Source organism: Etheostoma cragini, chromosome 11 (assembly GCF_013103735.1).
Source record: "Etheostoma cragini isolate CJK2018 chromosome 11, CSU_Ecrag_1.0, whole genome shotgun sequence".
Classification (NCBI taxonomy): domain Eukaryota; kingdom Metazoa; phylum Chordata; class Actinopteri; order Perciformes; family Percidae; genus Etheostoma; species Etheostoma cragini.
This window is the reverse complement of record NC_048417.1, coordinates 12,294,311-12,316,838: the sequence shown is the minus strand read 5'-3', so window position 1 is coordinate 12,316,838 and position 22,528 is coordinate 12,294,311. Positions and strand designations below refer to the sequence as shown.

The 22,528-nt window shown below is 40.1% G+C and overlaps 1 protein-coding gene across 6 annotated transcripts in view; it reads left to right on the top strand.

Annotated features, from left to right (window-relative positions):
- Positions 1 to 22,528, top strand: part of myo16 (myosin XVI) — a 95,562-nt gene that overhangs the window by 13,433 nt on the left and 59,601 nt on the right. For 3 of the 6 annotated variants that reach the window (XR_004658600.1, XM_034886244.1, XM_034886243.1), the window contains exons 1-4: positions 2,569 to 3,032; positions 7,170 to 7,439; positions 18,438 to 18,508; positions 19,658 to 19,801. Coding sequence is in view for 5 of the 6 variants with exons in the window: in XM_034886244.1 (XP_034742135.1) it covers positions 3,005 to 3,032; positions 7,170 to 7,439; positions 18,438 to 18,508; positions 19,658 to 19,801 (513 nt within the window). In the remaining variant the exon portion in view is untranslated. Of the gene's footprint in view, positions 1 to 2,567; positions 3,033 to 7,169; positions 7,440 to 18,437; positions 18,509 to 19,657; positions 19,802 to 22,528 lie in introns of those variants that run through there. The other 3 variants (XM_034886246.1, XM_034886248.1, XM_034886245.1) reach the window with 2 other exon arrangements.

Below are 22,528 nucleotides of genomic sequence, written 5' to 3'. Positions count from 1 at the left end.
TTTGTTAGCTTTAATAGTATGTATCCGCACTCATGTGCAGATATCTTAACTTAAGGTAAACTTGTAACAATCGGGTCATTAATCAGATTGCTAATCAAACTGTTGAGCGGTGCATGGAAGAGGAAGTCTTAACCTGGATAACTGTTTTCTGTTATCACTGGATACACTGATACATTGGAACCATGGTGAGTATAGTTTTGCATTTTCCATTAGTTTTTATTTTGTTTTGACTTTTTGTTTTCAAATTCATTTTAGTTTTAATTAGTTTGTAAGCGGACCGTTTGCTTAGTTTGGATTTAGTTTTTATTAGTTTTAGTCTTTAAAAAAAAGAGAGTGTTATTTGTTAGGGGCAAAAGTCAATAAGATCAGAAAAGGTTTTGTGTAATAACTCAACAAAAACATACACTGTTAGAAATATTATTCACAATGGCTATTCACAATGTATTCAACAATAACACCCAAAAGTGCAAAATGTGTAAGTGGCGTGTGACAGGAAAATAACCTAAATGGCCACAGGACAGATGTTTTAAACTTTGGTGAAGTGCCAAACCTTTTGAACTAAATCGACTCACACAGTTGTGTAGTCTTCCCAGCATCAATACACATATTAACCCACACTTCCTCCTGCTTTTGGTGGTCCTGTGTATTTACTAACCAGCAGCTATTGGGTTGCCGGGGAAAGCATATCTGTAGTGTTCTCTGCGGTTGTCTCCGTCATGCTGCCTGTCCCTACGTATCCAGACATCCATGCCCTGTACCGGGATAGCTACTGTTTCGGGTAAAGGGGGCTTTGCCGTCTCTATTACCTTGTTAAGGTAAGCTACATGTAGGTTAGCTTCTTAAATTTACTGTCAAATTTGTGAGATTTTCCCCTTTTTGTCCACATATTTTACCACCTTCAAGACATTTATTTCAAAGGAATTAAATATTTAATATAAAATTAGTTTGGTATAGGGCTTTTGTTATCGTATTTCTTAAACAGATTAATCTACTGGGAGTACTGTCTTTTTTTCCATTTCTTTTATTAATTGTGTTAACTGTAAGATTAATCTATTCGGAGTATTGTCTTTTGTTTCATTTCTTTTTTTAATTGCGTTAACTGTAGGATTTAATCATGATTTGTATTTTCAAATGTTTGTATGTCTGTGTGTGTAATGAAATGTCCTAATGAGTATTGTCAAAGAAAAGATTGTAGGACCCCAGGAAGAATAGCTTTTAGTGTATGCTGAAGCTAACGGGGATCCAAATAAAACACACAAAAACCTTCCTCTGCAAGGCACTTGATTTTATCAGACAGTCATAATAAAATAAGACGCTGCCTCAATCTTTCAATATTTGGTGAGGGGCATGGACTATGGTTTGTTATGGTTGGTTTTTGTTAACGATTATAACCTTGACTGGTACCCAAGAAATAGTGGTTGTTTCCCCCAAAGACTATATTGTCATCAGACCGCTAGCGGTTGGGTTTCAAGATTGCCTCACATTGAGACCTTTTGCGAGACCTTGTACTCTTCCTGATGCACCAGCACGTCACCACTCTTCATAAAGCATGTTACAGGTCTATCAATGCACACACACACACACACACACGCACACACATACAAAACTGGCATTTCATTTGACTCAGGTAGATGTTGGAATAGTTGGTCCGGCTGTGTTTTGCTGAAGATGCCGCCAGTTGCATCTGTGACCCGATTTCCTGTGACAGAAATTACTCGAGCATTCAGTCTGACACAGGCCCAACCATCACAAACACACACACACACACATCCACACATCCACACATCTATTTCCAAGTCTCTGCCTTTCTCTCTCTCCCTTTTAAGCTTGCTCTGCTGCTCCTCTCCTAACCACAAACCTCACCTGCTTCTCATGCTTTTTTATCCCATCTCCAAATGTCCCATGGTTCACAGCAAAGAGCGATAACACAAAATCAGCACTCAGACGCTATATGCTACTTAATGTGTAATTATTGTGGCAAAGATCACATTCCTGCTTTGGTCACACACTGGCCACCTCGTTAAACTGTTTAACGCTCATAAAAACTAGTCTTTCTTGCTATCTTGTTTTATCCTTTTTTTCTCTCTCTCTCTCTAGTCTGCTGTTCTTCCCTGATTCTCACCTGTCTTTTTCTCTCTCTTGTTCATCCTCACCTTCTCACCCTACTTGTGCACATCAGAGACAGAGAGGGTTTGCCCTAGTGACACTGCAAGCACATACAAACGCATTATAGAGTGTGTGTTAATGTACTGGCCTCAAGCCCTACCATTCTAGTAACCTGTAGTTATCAGTAGTTAGTTTGTGGCCAGTTTAAGACCGTGGATAAGCACGTAACCTGTCACCACACCAAAAGCCGCACTGCAGCAGCTTTTCTCTCTCTTTTTCACTCCTAAGCTGCACTTCTATCCAATCTAGCACTCCCTCTCTCTCCGTCTCTTGCCATCTTTGTGTAGTGGGGGGGGGGGCGGGGGGACGAGTAGGTGTAAGGAGGTGAAGAGCATTGCGTCATTGGGGGTGTGTTGAGTGGGAGGTTGGCTGAGCCGGCAGTCAGTGACGCCAGTGGACCACGTGCGCCTGTCATGGATGGGAAGAGGTTTTGCAGCGGTTATCTGGCTTTAAGCGAGGAGCGCTAGAAACAGCCGCGGCTCCCCTTGACAACGGGTTGATCGAAGGAGTGAATGTCTGTGTGAGTGAGTGAGTGCGTGTGTGTGTCTGTGAGTCTGGGTCTGTGCGCATGTAGATGGTGCATGTGCTGCAACTGGAGCTGCTGCTGTTGCCGCTGGGGAATAATGCAGACAATGGAACAGAGTTTGGATAGCATGCAGGGAGCCAGATTAATAATGCATCCTGCCGGTTTACAAGCTGTGCATTAGTTAGTTTTTGCTGGAACCTGTAGCTGGCTACCGTCTGCCTGTCTTTTTGAATTACTGATTCCCTGCCTACCTTTCTGCCTGCCTGCAAGCCTCTTTACCTGACTGGCGGGCTATCTGACTTCAGTCAGAAAATGTCTCACTACCATTTCATCAAATGCTGTAAGTAGCCATTGACCAGCTATTCCTGTGCATGCAAGTGTGTATGTGTTTGCAAATGCACTTGTCCGTGCCCCAGCCATGGGTGTGTGCCTGTTGTGTCAGCACTTACTATATATGCAGGGTGTCAAAACTGTATGAGTTTACATGCTTAAGAATTCTAGTCACCAGCTGCCAACACAGCAGCACAATCTAAAGTTGTGTGTGTGTGTGTGTGTGTGTGTGTGTGTGTGTGTGTGTGCAGTAAGTGGGTGTGCGAGCTTGCTGCAGAGAGCTGCTGCAGATGTGAGTAGTTGACCGGTAAATGCGGCAGGTACTGACAGAGGGAAAGAAAGATGAAATGGAGCCGCAAAGATGCAGATCCCATGAGCGTCTGGCATATTTATAACACAGTGACAGACTGATGGAGAAAAAAAAGTCATTTCAGAGAGAAGGACAGATGGAGAGAAACTGAGGGTGATTTAGAGGAGCATAGCAGAGAGTGGAGGGAATAGCAGCATTGGGAAATGGAAAGGACGTGATGATGGAATGAGTGACACATGAAGAATGTCGTGCGATGAATGATAAGCAGACTCGGGGAGTAATGAGGGAGAGTGATACTGAGTTTTGAGAGGTGATAGCAAGGTAGGAAGGAAAGAGAGAATACAAGTTAAAACAGTGATATGTTGTTATAGAGGTGATACATGCTGCCTAAAGTCTGTCCTTGACTCTGAAAACGCTACCTGTCTGTCCCCAAATCACCACCCAATACATACATCCATTTACTGTATGTCTTGCATATTTATGGGATCTGCAGTTAGCCGCATGTGTGTGTATGTCTGTGCTCTAGTTTCTAATTTACAAGCTCCTTCAGTGCAGGCAGTGTTATTAGCTGGAGCCTAAATGGGATGTTCCACATTCAATCAATAACGATGGCCTGGGGATGGGATGGCAGCACTGTCTCTCTCTCTCTCTCTCTCTCTCTCTCTCTCTCTCTCTCTCTCTCTCTCTCTCTCTCTCTCTCTCTCTCTCTCTTCCCCCCCCCCCCCCCTTTCGGTCCCATCACTTATTCCATTTCTCTCAGATTTACTCAGCACTATTTCCCATTAGGTCCAGCTCTTCTGCCCTTTCCCTCTCTCATTCCCATTTCATGTGTCTGTTTTGAGCTATTCATCACACAGTAGCAAACGCCAGTGTTTCGGAGCACGCATTATTTCATAAATTTTGCATTGACATTAAGTTGAAATGATGTGTTTTGTCAGCCATGTTGTTGAAAATGTACATACTGTTTTCATTTGAAAAATGGAAATGCAAATTCTTTCAGCAAGTCAGTGCTTGCTATACATGATGGTTTCATCTAAAAATAGGAGACAAAGATATTCTCCTGGGAAGGTTCTGATACACCAACCTATGAGTGTATATTGTTAATAACACATTCAGCAACATTACATGTAAATGCAGCAACACACAGCATGTTATGGCAAGTCATGAGGGACCGACATATCACACCATTTAGTGCCACGTGTGAACTGTTGTGACGTTAAAGTGAACCTTTGAGCACACTGAGCATACAATTAGAAAAGTGCTTTTGTATCACTACATGTTCATTTAATAACAAAATGTTATTTTGCATCGGTGTTCAGCTGTATTAATGTTTTTTTTTTAAAGCTAATGTATATCCATCTACTACTGTGTAGAACCTTAATGTCTTGTGAGTGAATCATGTCAGTATCAATATGCGTTGTTATGGCATATGCGCTGAGTTTACGGGTTGAGGTGACTGTAGCCTTGAATGCCTGTATAGCAGATCATATATGAGGTATATGACAGTGTGAAGGATATGGCCTAACCAAGGAAGAGATGACAGTCATCATGCTCCTCAAGGCAGTAATGGAGACAGACAGTTCACCACATCCACATTTTGTGTGGTAAAACAACTAGTGTGTTTTATGATCCCTGCTACTTACTGTCACTCAAACTACTACCTAAGTGTTAAAAAGAATAACGAAAAGAATAAAAATCTGTAGCCTACATGATTTTTCTTGGCGTGGTTGGGGTATAAGACTGTTGTTACAGTCAGATGAAATGAGCAACATGACGATGTTAGGCTTTATAGAATTTTGATGAGAATATTTCATGATTTTCTGACCTTTTATGGACTGACTGATGAATCGATTAATCAAGAAAATAATTGCCTGATTAATTGATAATCCAAATAATCTTTAATTGCAGCCTTAGCTCTTTACCTTCTTAGCCTTTTTCAGTCACCTGAGCTCTCTGGCCGTTAGACTGACACATTGGCCCAAGCTAGTTGTCTGGGGTTTGCATAAATATATAGCCTAATGCTCCAGGAGAGGTGAGTTCTTCTCGTGATGTTCTGTATTTTTAACCCTGCAGTGAGTTATGTGTCAGCATACAACCGATCAAGGCAACTTGTATCAGTGCACCCACTGTTGTGTCTACTATGGACACAGACTGTACGCACCACAACTACTACTGCAAGTCACAAATCAAAATGGACTGAGTTTAAGAAAAGGTGAGGGGGAAATATATGTGAGAGTAGAAGAAAAAAGGAGGCAATCAATAACCTGGGACTAGGAAAGCTGGACTGTGTAGAGATGGAGTGGCATGATATTGGAAAAGGCAAAAAGTTGAATGTGTTTTTGTGTTTGTATGTTTGTGTGGGCACAGGCAAGTTCCTAAAATAAAATATAGTTGAAGCAGACACCTGGCATGAACAGTATAATAATGCCCCCCCCCCCCCCTCTGGTCTGGAACCTGAATACAAAAGAAGCTTTTTTACATATCTAACCAGAGCAGATGGCACTGGTGTATTGTGCAGGATGTGTGAATGTGTGGCAAACCAGGGTGGAGGGGGCAGGTGTTTGAATAAATGTGTACATGTGAAAGATGCAGCAGCTCCATTTGTCTGCCTGGATGGCTTTGTCCCTACCTGATTAAGATCTAGTCCAAACACACTTCAGCCCCTACAGAGGACAAAAGGCAGTTTGCTGTATAAAGTAGACACAAATTAAAGTAGCAACAGTCCAATGGCACATGCCACCCTATGGGTTTGAAAAGAGATAAGACAGATGGTAGTAGTGAGAAAGAGACCGACGGTTTTGTGGTAAACATGGGGACATGTAGTACTTCAAAGGTGTCCCACAAACATTACTTTGCTCTTGACAGAGTGATGTGTTCTCTCTCAACCAAACAGAGAAAGAGAGCGTTGAAATAGAGACATTGAGAAACACTGGAGATCAATTGAGAGACAAATGTGCTTCAAGGGGTGGCTGCTTAAAACAAAATAGGCCCAAAAGAACCAGAGCAACAAAGGTGAGTTTGATAAAAGAAGGAATGAAATATAGAGACAGCATGGGCCAAAATGGGATGGATGGGTGACTCCGAAAGAAAAACACTATTTCTGCAAAGACATTCAACTCATGTTTTTCTTGGTCTCTGGAGTGGTTGTACGCTAAACTTGCAAAATGACCAAGGCCAGGTTGCTGCACATACCTTTACTTATCTTATGTCAATCTGTTTGTTTTGAATTTTTTTGAGCACTCTCAGTGAAGTGAGCACACAAGTGAATCTCATTCTGAGCCCACCTACAGCACATGCACTGTACACCCTTATCATCCAAGCAGCCCATAATAGGTTTAGCAGCTGCCTGGGATGAGATCTGTTTGGCTCCACTGAGAGGAAGATAGATTAGGCAGAGTCAAGAGAATCAGTGGGACAGGACAGAAAACACACTAAATGCTGTGATGCTTCTCTCAACTCACCCCAAGGCTCAACAGAAACAGCAAATATCCTTTACAGTAAATACTGTATGCTAAATAGCGGCCCACACACAACTGCAGACACAGACACGCAAAACATACATGCATGCACAGAAAACAATAACACCGTCCTGCCTGGAGATGAAACTGACAGCATGTGTAATCACTTTGATACTTATTTGCTCAGTAAGTAAGAGTAAATACTATGTACTATGTTTTCACTGATCCACCAGATTGTCATCCTTACTCTTTGGGTGGACCACTTGCCACCAGATCTTGAGTAGAAACAAATTCTGCGTGTTAAATAACTTTTGTATTTTTTGTTTTCTGACACTAAATGTCATTAGCGTTATCTTGCGCTTTCTCTTTTTCTCACTAGGTTGTTTCCAGCTATGTAATGTCTTTCGTCAGAACATGGAGATAGACCAGTGTCTGCTGGAGTCCCTCCCCATTGGCCAGCGCCAGCGGCTGGTCAGGAGGATGCGCTGTGACCAAATAAGGGCGTACTACGAGAGGGAAAAAAGTCTTCAGCGCCAGCAAAGTGGACTCAAGGTTCGAGCGCCGCCCGCCCACCGCAAGAAGCACCGCGTTCACTTCAGCCTCACCGATATAATACAGGATGCCATCATTCGCCATGACGACAAAGAAGGTGTGTTTGCAGGTGGATGTATGAGGGGGTTTGCTGGTCATGGTAGAGGGAAAGTGTGTGTGTGTGTGTGTGTGTGTGTGTGTGTGTGTGTGTGTGTGTGTGTGTGTGTGTGTGTGTGTGTGTGTGTGTGTGTGTGTGTGTGTGTGTGTGTGTGTGTGTGTGTGTGTGTGTGTGTGTGTGTGTGTGTGTGTGTGGACACAGTAAACATTTGAGGATGAGAGCCGGATACTAGAGACACAAACACACACACAACACAAAACAGTTCTTGTGACATCCAGGTGACACAATTTGTTCCGCTGGATTCGACTGAGGAGAACAGAGCGAAGAAAAAGAAAAATACCTTAACACAGATGATAATGTCATCGCTTTAGAGCAAAACAGTCATTCTGTAGATGGCATTCACTTGTTGTTGGACTCAAGGTAAAAGAAAACACTCGCTTTTGTTTTGTCACTTGCACCGTTCAGTGAAAGATAAACAAATTCCAAAAGTAACAAGAACTTATGACAAAGCCTCTTGTTTGGTTGCTGGATGTGGCTGTTGTATGGTTTTTGTGTGTTTTTGACATTTGTAACACAAACACAAAGTAATGCATCAAAACAAACATGGCCTGATAAAATATTAGCCAAGGGACAATGACTACTGGGCATTGTTTCAACCATTCAGCCATTGTGTTTCACACAAACGGCAGCTTGCTTATTCAGATTGTAGTTTGTACTACTGTGTATTTTTTTTCTTCTATAAATGCATGTGACATTGACTTTAATGATAGTCGAAATACATGCACTGGAACATTTTTCCACTGTCAATTTGGCAAAAAGGACAATGTAAAAAATACATTTTAAAATACTTTTTTTTTTTGTATGGATATGTCAGTCATTTGCCAGTCGTTTACCCAGCTGTCAAGGTGTATCCGTGTCAGTCCTACCAGCAGTCTTTGCAGGGCACTGTGTTAATCTCTGCTCTCTGGCTGCCAATAAGGTTCAGCTGAGGTCTGTGGGAGCAGCTGGTGTGCCATTGCAACAGCCAGACTGAAACTAAGGTCTCTTGGCTTGGCATTAATCAGATCTGCTGCCCCTCTACCTCATGCCTACCCCAGACAGGTGCCATTGCACTGAACTGGTACCAGGCTAAATGTTTGTGTTGCTATGGCAAGGCCTTCTGACAGCAGTACCTGCAAGAGTAACCGACTCACTTCTAACAGACTCCTTGAATCAAGGGACTGAATGCTCGAAAGCTTTATGATCCATTTATGTTACCCTGTGTTGGCCTGTCTTGTTCTTCTGTCTGTATTGTATATGGCTGTGTATCGATACCGTTACTGATACCTACTGGGCCTTCGACACCCCGTCCTAAACAATACTTTGTTTCAATACCAATTTTATAAAAGAAAACGAAATTACAACATTTGAATTCGTATATATTTTTATTTATTATGAGATTTACTCCTCAGGGATTGAAATTGGGCATTGAATGATGAGGCCTTTTTCAATACTCGATACTTTAGAGGCACTTTGATTGGTGCATAAAAAGTATTTAATTCGGTACCCACCCCTAGTATTGTAGGGGTGGAGGATACTATCAATACAGCATAGTATCCCAATATTTTATGTGGCAATATTGGACACGGACGCATAGTCTCTTATTTATTGATTTAAACATCAGCTGCTTTGACAAAGATACATTTTTATCAGATAAGAAAAGTGCTTGTGCATAAAATTGAAGAAACAGAGAAATGTATCTTTTTAGATAAACGGATGTTCACAAAGTTTTCCTTTTGGGGAAATAATTTTAAGATGTAAAAAAAAGTTAAGAAATTGCAATATATATAGCACAATATCACAATAACTTTAAATTTGCAATTGTATCTTATTGTAACCCAGCGTGCTGGGGCCTCTGGGGATTCCCACCCCTACTGTATTGCACTGTCTATATCTTCATGAGACCTTGAGGATCTGTCCAAACCACTTTGAGGTAACACTTGATTGGGGTTGATCAACACTTGCTACATCTTGACAATGGAGCATTCCCCACTGGTGTAGGTGAGCCGAGGGATAACAGTTTTTCTCACCGTTGCTGTGCACGTCTCAACTTGATCAGTTCTTTTTAGCATCGTGTCCCCCAGATGGTGATGATTAATGGAAAAATTGATAGACAAAAGTTGTTTTGGTGACTTATCATTGTTTTTAAGAACTTGTAAGTGTGCAAGAGAGAAAGATTAGCCAAACAAGACCCAGAAAACAAGGAAACAAAAGCTGAGAGGGAAATAGAATGAGGGAGATTGAGTGAATTTCCTTGTTATGTCCTAATTAAAGCTTGCTTTTTATGGGAGCTGTGTTGGAAATTAGATTCAAAGAAACTCAGTCTGCTGACAAGGCAGCCAGAAAACCAGAGCTATCACACACACACACACACAGAGTCACTGAAAGGATTTATTTTCTTATCAGTTGTTTTGTACAGGGAACAAGATGATGGGGAATGAGATGAGAGAAAAAGGGTGGAGAACAAAGGAAAGGTTAAAACATGGGAGGGGGAATGGAAAATTGGAAAGCCAAAGAAATTGAAAAGCAGACGAAAAGAAACCGGTTAGGTAGGATAATGTCGGGTTATGGTTAAAAAACTGCCAGGACCAAACAGCCTATAGGGGCATACTGTATCTCCTCCCCATTCTGAATTTGTATTTGTCACATGCAAACATCTGGCTCACTTGCGTTTTGACATTAGGTGAAATTGCTTTTCCAAACCAATGTCTTAACTTCATCAAAGCAAGGCACACGTGGAACTGTAGCAGATGTTGCCTTGTAGGCATGAAACTGACAATCTGTGTTTATGATGTCTTTCTCTTTCAACAGAATAATATTAAATATGACATTTTGGTGTCTGTGGTTTTAAATGAGATTCCTGGCGCACACAAAAAAATCACAGTGATTCATTTTGAGTTGATTGTTGTAATTTATTTATATATAACGTTAAAGACAGGTTAGCAGCATTTAAGATGACTTTTAGAATCTAAAGTGGACTGTGACGTCACATTATCTCTGGACAGAGATGGCGAAAGTACTCACTTGCCGTACTTAGGTAGAAGTACTAATACTTGTGTTAAAAAATACTCTGGTAAAAGTAGAAGTACTGATTTAACTTCTTTACTCAAGTAAAAGTAACAAAGTACAGGCTTGGAAATTTACCTAAAGTATAAAAGTAAAAGTAGCCTTGCGAATGACAATCATTTTTTAGAGTGCAAGCTGAGAAATTTCAGTGGAAATGGAGATAATGCTCTATAAATATCATTGGCTACATTTTAAATGGGTGTCTGCCAATAAGCTTAAAATATCACATATTTGATTATTGTGACTGAGACTGGGACTCCACGTTAATAAGATTCTGTCTGAGTAGCAAAATATGAATTCAGTTGTGATTCTGTGAGATTTCACAGATTTTAAGCAGTTTCTCTTTTTTTAATCTTCCAAAACACTCTAAAGGAATCTGCATGTATGTGTGTGTGCTCAAATATGGCTTCTGGAAAGAAAATAAATGATAAAATATGAATTACTAAAAAGACATTAATTAAGAAGTTCCCCATATTTTGGAATTACGCAGCACATTTGCCAGGATAGGATTGGATAGTCTACTATCTCAAACATCTCTTTACGATAAGGACAAGGAAGGATGGGAATCTGCTAAGTTGTCTTGTAGAGGTTGCATCAAGTGCAACGTACAATACCCTACTGCATTGACAATTAGATTGAATTTGGTATTGATGACTCAAACAATGATAGTGGTAGCTCCAGCGAAATTATTTGAAACTTGTTGGTGAGGAAAAGATAAGGACTGTATTTAAAGCTGACTCTGGTTTCCAACTTGGCCCCAGGTGGGTCTGTTAAAATAGACAGAGACAACTTCTCTCTTCTGATGCTTTATTAAATCAAGCAACTCTACTAACATGGGCATCGGTAGCACTGCTATGGGTGTGTGTGTGGTTCTGCAAATAGATAAATAACATTGTAAAGGCTTCTATAGACAACCAAACTTACCACTAATGCATTTGTGATATTTTAGATGTATAACATCTGTTAAATCGTCAGACACGGCTGTACTTTGGTTTTGGTTTTCAGTGTTGATAATGGTTTATTGCTGTGTAGTCATGTACGTGGTTTTCCGTAGTGAGGAAGTGAAGCACAGGTAATAATTTATAGGTAATAGCTTTTAGTTTTGCATGGTGTTTTGGAGCACTGCTTTAGACACAATACATCAAACTGAATCATGGCATTGGTCTAATAAGAACACCATATGCACCACATGGTTCCACAATGTTGAGCCATTTTTTGTTGATGGGATCCCCACCTGAAAATCAGTTCAGCAAAAATTCTTAACAAAAAGAGTAACTCAAAGGACTTCTATGACAAGGTGGCACTGGTGCTCATAGTTCTCCTTAGTCCACAGTATTGAACCAAGATTATTTGAAATGGCCATAAATGGATTATATGTTGTTCTTTCAAAAGAGGTTATATTCTCCAGACATGTTCTCTTGTAATTGTAATGGGTGTGCTGGATGGCACCACAGCTGAAGTTGAAAATCAATGTTCCACCCGGAGTGGCTGTGATATTTGCACTGTGATGGGATACTGCAGACATTTACCTAGTCTTTTATTTATCAGTCAGCTCGCCATAAGCACCTCGCATCGATCCATCAATCACAAACACTGCCAGCGCCTTCAGATACAAATATGTTGCATTTCCCCAGATGACAAAACACAAAGCAGACAGGGCGGAGGAAAGATGGAGAAATAGGTGAATGTGGATGTTAGAGGAATTTTAGATTTGCAATAGAGCAATCTGGGATTAAAGGCACGTCAACTCTTTCCTGTTTTTTGACAGAATGGGTCCTAGGCCCACAGAGATGGTAGAGAAAAATGCCACGATATGTATTACTGGAATCCAATTTAAAACCTTAGCACTCTCAGTCTGATACAGCAGTCATCAGGCAGCATATTGAAACTTTTCACTGGCAGTGGTGTTTGTCTGAGCTTCTAATATTAAACCATTGGTTCACTTGGTGACTCATCACAGTGTACCTTTTTTATGTGAGAGGGAGCAAAATATGTAAGCGAGCATGGAAAATGACATAACTCATTTTCTCACAGAGGTCTACGCTGCTTTGTTTGAAGTTAACAAATTTATTTAGATGTGTTCCTTTTATGTTTGCGTATTTTAAATAAAACCCAGAGGGAAGGGAAGCATGCAAATGTACTTATTTCCCAGATATGGTCAGCACAAAAACACATTCACTTGTTTTCTAGAGTGTTTTCGTCTACTGTCTACACTAACAAGCAGTGGCATTTTCCTAATCTGTGAACTGGAGAAAGATCAATTCCAGCAATGAGATATCCACCAGGTTGCACAATGAATGATAGCCTGAAAGGAACACTACAGCTACTGTACCACAGTATGATGAATCATGAGTACAAACGGTTTTATTTATCATCAAACCTCTTTACACAACGCTTTCTGAAAGGGTTTTGGAGATTAATTCTTGAAATACTTTGGCAAATGTTCATGAAACGGCATTAACACCTTGGTGTGTTTTCTGTAATGTATCGCAATGTTGCAGGGACTGCAAATTGATAAATTAAATTCTGCACAAGTGGGCAGGACACGCCTGTTCCCTTTTACATAACTCATCGTCTGATATCTACATTTAGAGTTAGGCATTATTGGAAAACTGTACATGTGCCTTTTTTCATCAGGATTGAAAACACGGGAAAATGTCAAAGCCCATTTCAGAAACATGGGACAGTGAGGTGAGATGGTGCCTCTTGAGACTATGACTGTGGGATTAGGACCAAAGAGACAGGAGTATGTATAAGGATGAAGGATTTGAACAGAATCTCATATGGGGCTGCCAAAGAATGATGCTGTACATGGGGAGAATATGTCTGGTCGCTAGATGAAGAAAATTGGCAATACTGCTCTAAGTAGTATATTATGGAGGATACATTACAGGGATTTATTACATTTGTTCATTCGAGCAAGATAATCGAAAATAGGTGTTGAAAAGTACACGTAATCTTGTATTGTGTCTACAGAGAATGCTCATTCAGCATCGTTTTTACTTTAAGTTCGACAACAAATCATTGTGTTATCACTTCCATTGCTTGCTAAGAGGTTTGTTTATTACTTCTTAGCATAAGAGGAAAGTGTATCTTAAAGCCACTTTTTCGTGCTGATGATTTTTTTAACAGTCAGGTGTACTGTAACTTAATGTGTATGCAAGAGCTGTGTTCAGGTGTTACACAAACACAAAGACAGGTTAAGGACAAAACATCTATCAGTCTGAATGACTAGATAATGAATAGATTTTGGGGTTAGCAGGTGAGTCGTCAGAAGGACTGAAAACTACTAAATCTCATTTTATGATTCCGTCCGTTCGTCCGTCCCATTCTTCTGAACATTATATCTTAGGATACCCCAGGAGGAAATTTCTTTCTTCAAATTTGGCACAAACCTTGCATGGTCAAAGGGATTTTGGAGATCAAGGTCACTGTGTCCTCACGTCTGTCCGATTCTCGTGAATGCAATATTTCAGGAACGCCTTGAGATGAATTCCTACACTATTTTTGACATAATTAACTTTAGCTCGGACACTGAACTGGTTACACTAATCTTGAAACTATGGTAATGGTATAGATCTCCTGTGCTGCCGGGCTGAAGATGTGTGTGAAGCATCCATGTTTGGCGAGAAAATACACTAAATGCTGTTAATTAAATTCCTTCAATGTCTTTACTATATACTATTTGAGTCTGCACAGACATGGATGTAAACTGCCATTTGATTGGTTGGCTTACATCTGCAGTGTGGTAATTCTAGTTTTATATGGTTTGAGTTGCAGTTTGGCTGCAGTTCCATCCTGAGGCATGTCGTTCAATCTACACATTATTTAGGTTTCTCTCTCTCATCCTCTCTTCGTCTCGCTCTCTCCCATCCACTCTGCTACCAGTACCTAACTGGTTGCCATAGAAACTACACATACGTCTCGAACAGCTGTTTTGCAATTTTCCCCAAAATGACAGCCGACTTTGCTTTGTGCCCACACTCCATTCCCCTGTCAGCACCATTCTGATAGAGGGGTAATGCACGCACGCAAACACACGCGCACACACACACACACACACACACACACACACTGTCCCAAGACCAAAGCTTGAAATCAGCATACTGAATAATCAAACACCAACTGACAGAAAGATTTACCCTAGAAAAAAAAAAGACTATTGTTGCTGTGCTAAAATCTGTGCTAAAAATATAAATCTCTGTGATGACCAGTGTTTATTTTTCCCTTTCAACTGTTGCACCAGCAAAAATCATTCCTTACTGTAAACCTGCGACACCTCCTAAACACATTGAACACTCTGTTGCTCTTTTTATTAGATCATTTTCGTCATGTATGTATTTGGTTAATGCAACTACATTTAGTTTTTCACTGAATAATATGAAACTGTATGATATTTCCCATTTTTAACCCTACAAATGTCACAGCAGCATGCCCTTGCTTTACTTCCAGTAGTTATCAGCACAGATGAAATTCACCCTAGCCGCTTTAGAACTTTAAGTCAAGAAATTGTCTACTAAAAAAGATTTTGTCTAACTCACTCTGCTAAATTCTCATATTAGCTTTAGTTGAACTTTGGAGTGTATTGTTCGATTTTGTCTTCCACCTTAGGAAGGGATCTCTTGATGGCCAGTATGACCAGAGGAAATATTACATCAAATTAAACCTGTTTTACTGTCCATATGGACTGCTGAATATTATTTAAGACACAAACAAAAACATTATTTGATTGAACCTATCAATTTAAGTTACATTAATCTTAAATGAAAGATTGAAATGTTTGCCTAATATAGCTAGAACCTCTCTACTAATGCAAAAGGCAAATAGACTTGTGCTTCACACACAGACAGGGGTTGGTTTTGTTGAATCTTCCAATGATACGACAGTACTATCGATTCTTAATGGCCATATCTCCAGACAAAAGCTTAGCTTTTTTCCTCTAACTTCCAGATGGTCAATATGTGGTCCTTGAACTTCGAACTCTCTTTTCAGACAAATTCAATAATGTTCCATAAAACTCAAGTAGGTTCTTCTACCAAATACTAACACTTACACATATTTATATTTATCATTATATACAGGATATATTTTTGTTAAGCAGCATGAAACCGCTGCTCCACATTCACTAATGAGCAGACATGTGATATACAGTATGATAGAAAGGAAAAAGAGCATTATCTATTCCCTGGTGAGAACTTTAGTTCTTAATTGGTGGTTGGCAGCCCGGGCCCCTACAGTAGGTTGAGACGGGAGATAATTGTCCTGATTGTTTGGGTTGGCCAGTTTGTTTCTCATCAACAATTTAAAGGCCATTAAGCAGTGAAGGCCATTAGAAGAGTGGAGAGATGTCTGTGCATAGTACAGTAAGGGAAAAAGTATTTGATCCCCTGCTGATGTTGTACGTTTGCCCATTGACAAAGAAATTATCAGTCTATAATTTTAAAGGTAGATTTATTTGAACAGTGAGACAAAATAACAACAAGAAAAGCGCATGTCAAAAATGTTATAAATTGATTTGCATTTTAATGAGGGAAATAAGTATTTGACCCCCTCTCAGCTCCCAGGTGTCTTTTTATACAGGTAACGAGCTGAGATTAAGAGCCCACTCTTAAAGGAGTGCTCCTAATCTCACCCCAGTGCTCTCCCGTGTAAAAGACACCTGTCCACAGAAGCAATCATTCAGTCATATTCCAAACTCCCCATCATGGCCAAGACCAAAAAGCTCTTCAAGGATGTCAGGGACAGTAAGCACATTAAGGTCCTGGAGTGGCCTTGCCAGTCTCCAGACCTTAATCCCGTGAAAAATCTGTGGAGGGAGCTGAAGGTTTGAGTTGCCAAACGTCAGCCTCAAAACCTTAATGACTTGGAGAAGATCTGCAAAAAGGAGTGGAACAAAATCCCTCCTGATATGTGTGCAAACCTGACGGCCAACTACAACAAACGTCTGACCTCTGGGATTACCAGTAAGGGTTTTGCCACCAAATTCTAGGTCATGTTTGCAGAGGGGTCAAATACATATTTTCTCATTAAAATGCATATCATGCCTCTCACTGTTCAAATAAATCTACCATTAAAATTTAGACTCATCATTTCTTTTTCAGGGGGCAAATGTACAAAATCAGCAGTGGATCAAATATTTTTTTCACTAACTGTATGTTGGCTTGTTTAGTATGTGTGCATGTGCTTCTCAAATGATTAGTCAATTAACTGATTAGTCAACAGACAGATAATTAACTGATGACAGAATTGATAGTTGATAAATGTTTGAGTAATACATTCAATATAGTAATTCAGTGATTATATAAAAATACCAAACATTTTCTCCTTACAGCGTCTAGCTTTCCCGTATTAAATACTTTTCAGTATTTGTAGACACAGTATTTTTTATTAAGGAGTTGATTGCTAAATTTACACAATGTCAACATATAGTGAAACCCTTCCATCACAGCTTCCAACAGTGCAAGATGATGCTGTAAAATTGCTTGTTTTCTTTTGACCAACAGCTCAAACACCTTACATTGTATTTATATATAAAAAGAGAGAAAAAAAAGCATGCCCTCACTTTTAAAAACAAAAACAAAACAAAAACTAGAAAATAATCTGAATTTTGTCCCCTAAATTAACAAATACTTGAAATAAACATTGTGTTTATTTGTCACTTTCGGTCACCTAGGGCATATTCCCACTTGGCTCAGTTAAACACTATTAAATGGGAATTGTAGTCGGCAAGTCCCGCAGTGTAATGACCAAAGCGCGCTCTGGCCCTGGTTGTTTTATTGCAGTGTGATCATACTGTTTAACCAACACCTTCATAGGACAGTATCAACTAAACTGATTTCTTGCAGAGGTGTTATATTATGCTAGTTTTCTGAGAACATATTATGGTTTTGATGTATTGCATTGCATACTACAGAAAATGTGTTCCAGTTATTTTAATACCCTATATAGAGTACATTTAACAACAAATCAATGATCTATTACTACTGATTAATTAAAACAAATGAATACGCATTCATTAGTAGTGGTGGTGGTATGTTCAGATAAGCACAAGATTAATAACTAGCATCAACTGTTTTGGAAACGTGCTTGCTGTATTGGTGTTTGGCTGAGTGGGCTTGATCATAGATATTTATACCTGTGGGGTTTGAGGAGGTTATTGAGGCATGTCTTTCTTATAATGGCCCTTAAGTGAAATTAACTCATGGGAGTCATCAACAGGGTTCAACTTTCAGCACCAAATTATCATGGTTACTGTCTATTTGTGTTGCTTAAAGACTCCAGTGTTTGTGTGTGTATTTTGTGTTTGTGTGTATGGTGGGGTTGCGTGACAGCTGTGGCTGGTAGAAGGTCTTCCAGGGTTCAGTCATTATCCATCTAGTGCTATCAGTGTCAATGAAAGCACAAATGTCCAAACCCCAGCACTCCACCTCCCTCTCTCCTCGCCCTCTGGTTTGTCCGTCCTGCTTTATTTATCTGTCACACACTCCAATACACACACAGACTTCATTCTTTGTACATTTTGAATGAATAATATATTGGTGGTATAGTAAAATCCCTGCCACCTTGTTTGGCTTACGACTGTCTGCTCATTTGTTTATGGCTGACTGCGTGAACATGTTTTTTGTAGATCTGTGTCAGTGTGTGAGTGGCTCACTGCAGCTTACCTGAATGTGTGTAAACCAGAGGCTTTATGACCTGCTGCTGGAACAAGGAGCTACGAAACAGACGCAACCTTAACACTGATCAACGCTGACGTGCCAACGACACTGGACGTGCGTGTCTGTGTGTGTGTGTTTGTGTGTGTGTGAGTGTTGTCCTCACTAGATGCCCTAAGCCCCCTGTCTTCAGACACAGCAGGTGTTAACATATGGGTGTGTGTGTGTTGTTTTGCAGTGTTGCGTCTCCTGAAGGAGGGAACAGACCCAAACACTCCCATTTCTTCTGGGGGATCCATGCTACACCTGGTAAGACACAGACGCATGCAGGTTTTGACAGTTATAGGAAGCAGTCTACTGACTTTCATTCCCTGGAGTTAACCCCAAATTTAACCATAACTGCTACATTCCTAAACCTTACCTAAATCTAAGCCTAATTGTATCCTTAACCAACAAAAATCAATCTGGAAAATAAATGAAATGCTTGTTTTGTGTGAATGGCTTTTATCCCTACAGCATGCAAAATACAAGTATAGACTCTCACACACGTTCTACGCAAAGGTTTTACAAGTAGAAACATATCAACATTAGTTTTACCACAAATTGTACTTAGGAAGAAGTATCTGTACGCTCTAAAATCAAAAATGTGGTGCAGCTACATTCAATTTCAATTTGTGCGATGCCTTTATCCACTTCCCATTAAGATTTGGTAATAACAATAAAATCTTCTAAAAAGGTAAATGTAGTTTTCATTAAAATATTGATAAATATTGTAAATTAAATACCTGATAAATCAAGGATCTTCAATCAAATTACACATTAATTTGCATTACACACAAGGCATTATTATTGTAACTTAGTTTGTATCATCACATCGAACATTTTTGTTTTTTTGAATAAGGGATTATGCAATCTGTACTAATGTCTTCAATGCTCCATTACAGTTTTGTTTTTTCAACTGTCTATACATGCAGATGTGTCCATGTAAATCCACATATATGTTTATACATATATATATACATACATGTATGTTTTTTGTTTTCACTGTCAAAAATTGTTGAAGGTGGTCCACCTGCCCAACAAAACTCCCAACTAGACACTTCCCTTATACATTAGGCTATACATTCTGAACTATCTTTCTCCAGTTGATCAAAAGTGCAAAAAACATGAACTGGAAAATATCAATTTCTGAAGAAAACGTTGTAGCATAAACTCAGGGGCTTTGTCCTCTAATATGATGGAGTCACAGGAACCGTTCTCCATGTGTTTTTATCATTTAGCATTTTAACCCTGTGGCAATACAAGATTAATTGTTACAACGGCTGCACAATACATTTCCTACATGTATTATTATGCACTGAACCACTCGTGTGTACTGTTTATAGTAGGCATTGCTTCAGGAAATGTACATTTCTGAATACTAATAATAAGGAAATCTCTTGTGTTTGCATTCTGCAGTGTGCTCGCCATGACAATGTGTTTGCAGCAGAACTTCTGATTGAACGAGGCTTGAATGTCAACCTACAGGACGAAGACCTTTGGACAGCTCTGCATGTATCGTGTGTGTGTGACCATTCGGATGTGGTGCTGCTGTTGCTGCTGGTAAGAAACACACTGAGCAAACATGAACATGCAGTACATTGGGGGGAATGGCCCAAATTCTCACACACATATGCATGTGCACACATTTTATAATTTAGTGGTTTTCTTGTTAATCCTTGCAATTCCAAGCTACAAATTTAGATTAGTGTTTTGGAGCCCATTCTATACTAACTCCATGTTTTGGATTAGCTTTGAACCAGTGGCTGTATTCACATTAGTCGTCCGGAATTGTTTGTCCAAGTGAAGCGTCCCTTTATTGATGAAGGGTTTTGGATTACTGAGTGTCTGAAACACAAATGTCTATTCTCGCCCAGACCCAGCTGAATCACAGAAAATGAGAGTATTTACAATATGGGCATTAGCACGATGTCAAAGAGAGAGCCCACTCTGTGGAGGATGTTTCCAGCTCCTTTCGGGTCTGTACTAACAAGAGATGTTAGTACTGATTAGGTCCATGACCAGAGCCGGGCCAGCTGCAGGGGAGGGCATGCACAGCCAGCCCAATCACTCAGCCGGCTGTGTCTGTTCTGCTGGTGTGGATTAGATCCAGGGAGGGTTAACTGCAGTCTGGAGCACCATAGAATTCAGTACAGCCTGGTTCTGCTGATTGGGTCCTGAGTGATTGCTGACTGACTGCCTGTCTGCGGGGCAGAAAAGAGATGTTCCTGAGAGGAATGGATATGTTTGAAGAGCTGCCAGGCAAGGGGGGTGCAGAGTGGATGTGTCAGCCTGTATCTACTGCATGACTGTTGATTCATGTGTATGTTGAGTGTTTGCATATTTGCATGCGTTTAATTTCCCTGGAAGCAAAGATTCCCACACGCTGCCTAGTTTATTGAGCAGGGTGTGATACGGACACGCCACATGCAATTTTAAGCAGTGAGTTATGCTTTCATGATAGGCAATACCATGAGAGAGGAGAGAGAGAGAGAGATTCAATTCTGCTCCCTGTGAGGCATTAACTACATTTCTTCCAGTCACTATCAAGACGGAACTAGTTTCTTGTAAATGAGGTCAAATTTACAAAGCTGTGTTGGAAGAGAGCAAAGAGTCAAGAGGGAGGAAGACAATTTCCAAGAAATTCAAAAAAACAAAATCAACCCTTTGAAAAGTTTCAATATTTTACAGCTTACTCTATCAACACCAACACGTCGTTAGCTCTCACGGCTTGAGTGTCTTTTGATACTTAGTGCTTATTTATTTGACTGTTAATACTTACACACACTGGATGCGTGTGCCCTTGTGCATGCATGTGTGATTTTGACAGTTTGTGGTAATGAGGAGACTAGCCAAGTAAGATAGGAGACTTGCAATGTATTTATTTCCAACATAATTCACAGTCTCGTGAAATGTTTTTTATTTTATTCACGCTAGGAAAAGCACTTTGATTTTCTTTTCCTGGTACAATCAGCAGGAAATACCAATGCTCTTCCTCTCGAAGGGTAAAAATAGCTTCAGTCAAGCCATATTTCCGATAGAGATGCAATTTCCCGTCTCTTGTATCCATTAATTTTGACCCCCATCTCCTCCACCACAGATCCTTCCAGCACCCAGTCATTCTGCTCTGTTGTCTAGCTGCAGCCATATCAGAGCTGTGAGTGGGAGATCTTCCCTACAAATATAACGGGTTGGCATTTTAATGAGCAGTGGAACAGACGTCTCGCCAGAGGAGCTTGACTGGCAGTTTTATCTTTGATTGGCACAGGAAGGAATAGTGCTGCTAATATGTACTAATCTATTGTGTCCTACTCCTCCATCTCTTCCTGTATTTGCCCTCCGCTCGTCCTCTCCTTCTCTGTCCTTGATTTCCTGTCTCTAGTTCCTTCATTGAAAAGCAGAGAGGTTTTTGCTGACAGAGATGTTACCCAGCCTTGTCTTGTGGGGAAAGGGCGGGTTTGATGAGAAGCCTGGGTACATTGTGGCTCTGTGTCCGGATTGGCGGTGATGCTAATTCTCTTATCTCCTGCCTCCAAACAGCAGGAGAGCAGTAAGCCATTTCTAGACTGTCTCATTTTAAACCCATCTCCAAATTCTACCCTAAAGCTATTCCCAGCTCCGGCTCTGGCTAATGTTGGTCATTGAGACCCTAGCGTGATTGACTGGCAGTTCAGAAGTACAGTGCGTTGTCTCTTAGCAAATGTAAACGTGTCAGGGTATATTTTTAGTCTTTATGCATGATTCCACAAAAATAGTACAGTGTTAGTGTGATATATAATTTTGAAAACAACTAGATCCACCTCTTTACCTTTTCATATACCTTCCAATGTAGTCCAGTGTAGTGAGTCTTGGTTCATACCCACATGCATCAGAATATATTATCAGATCTTACTTCTTCTAGTAGCTTAATTATGTCTTCCTAATTTAATTTCTTAGGAAACTATGAAAATATGTGGTCAGTGATTAGACTTGCCCTAATTCTGCTTCAGTTTCTCCTTGAGATAGAGTACACATTGTTGGAAATATGGACTCTTGAAGGACTTAGGATTTATCTTTTCTCTTCTTCATCTGTGTCATATTGTAGTTATCTTGCTTTAAACTTACGCCAGGACAGATTTAGCAATGCAATAATTTCATCCCTGGGAGACAAGTTCCGTTCCAAACTGTTATTTCTCATCTTAAAGTTCAAACCCAGTGGGGTTAAGGTGCAGATGTGAAACACTTTCCATGCTTGTAAATGATGAATTTAAAATTCAAGCTGAATTCTGAGCTTTGAGTCCTTTGAAGTCA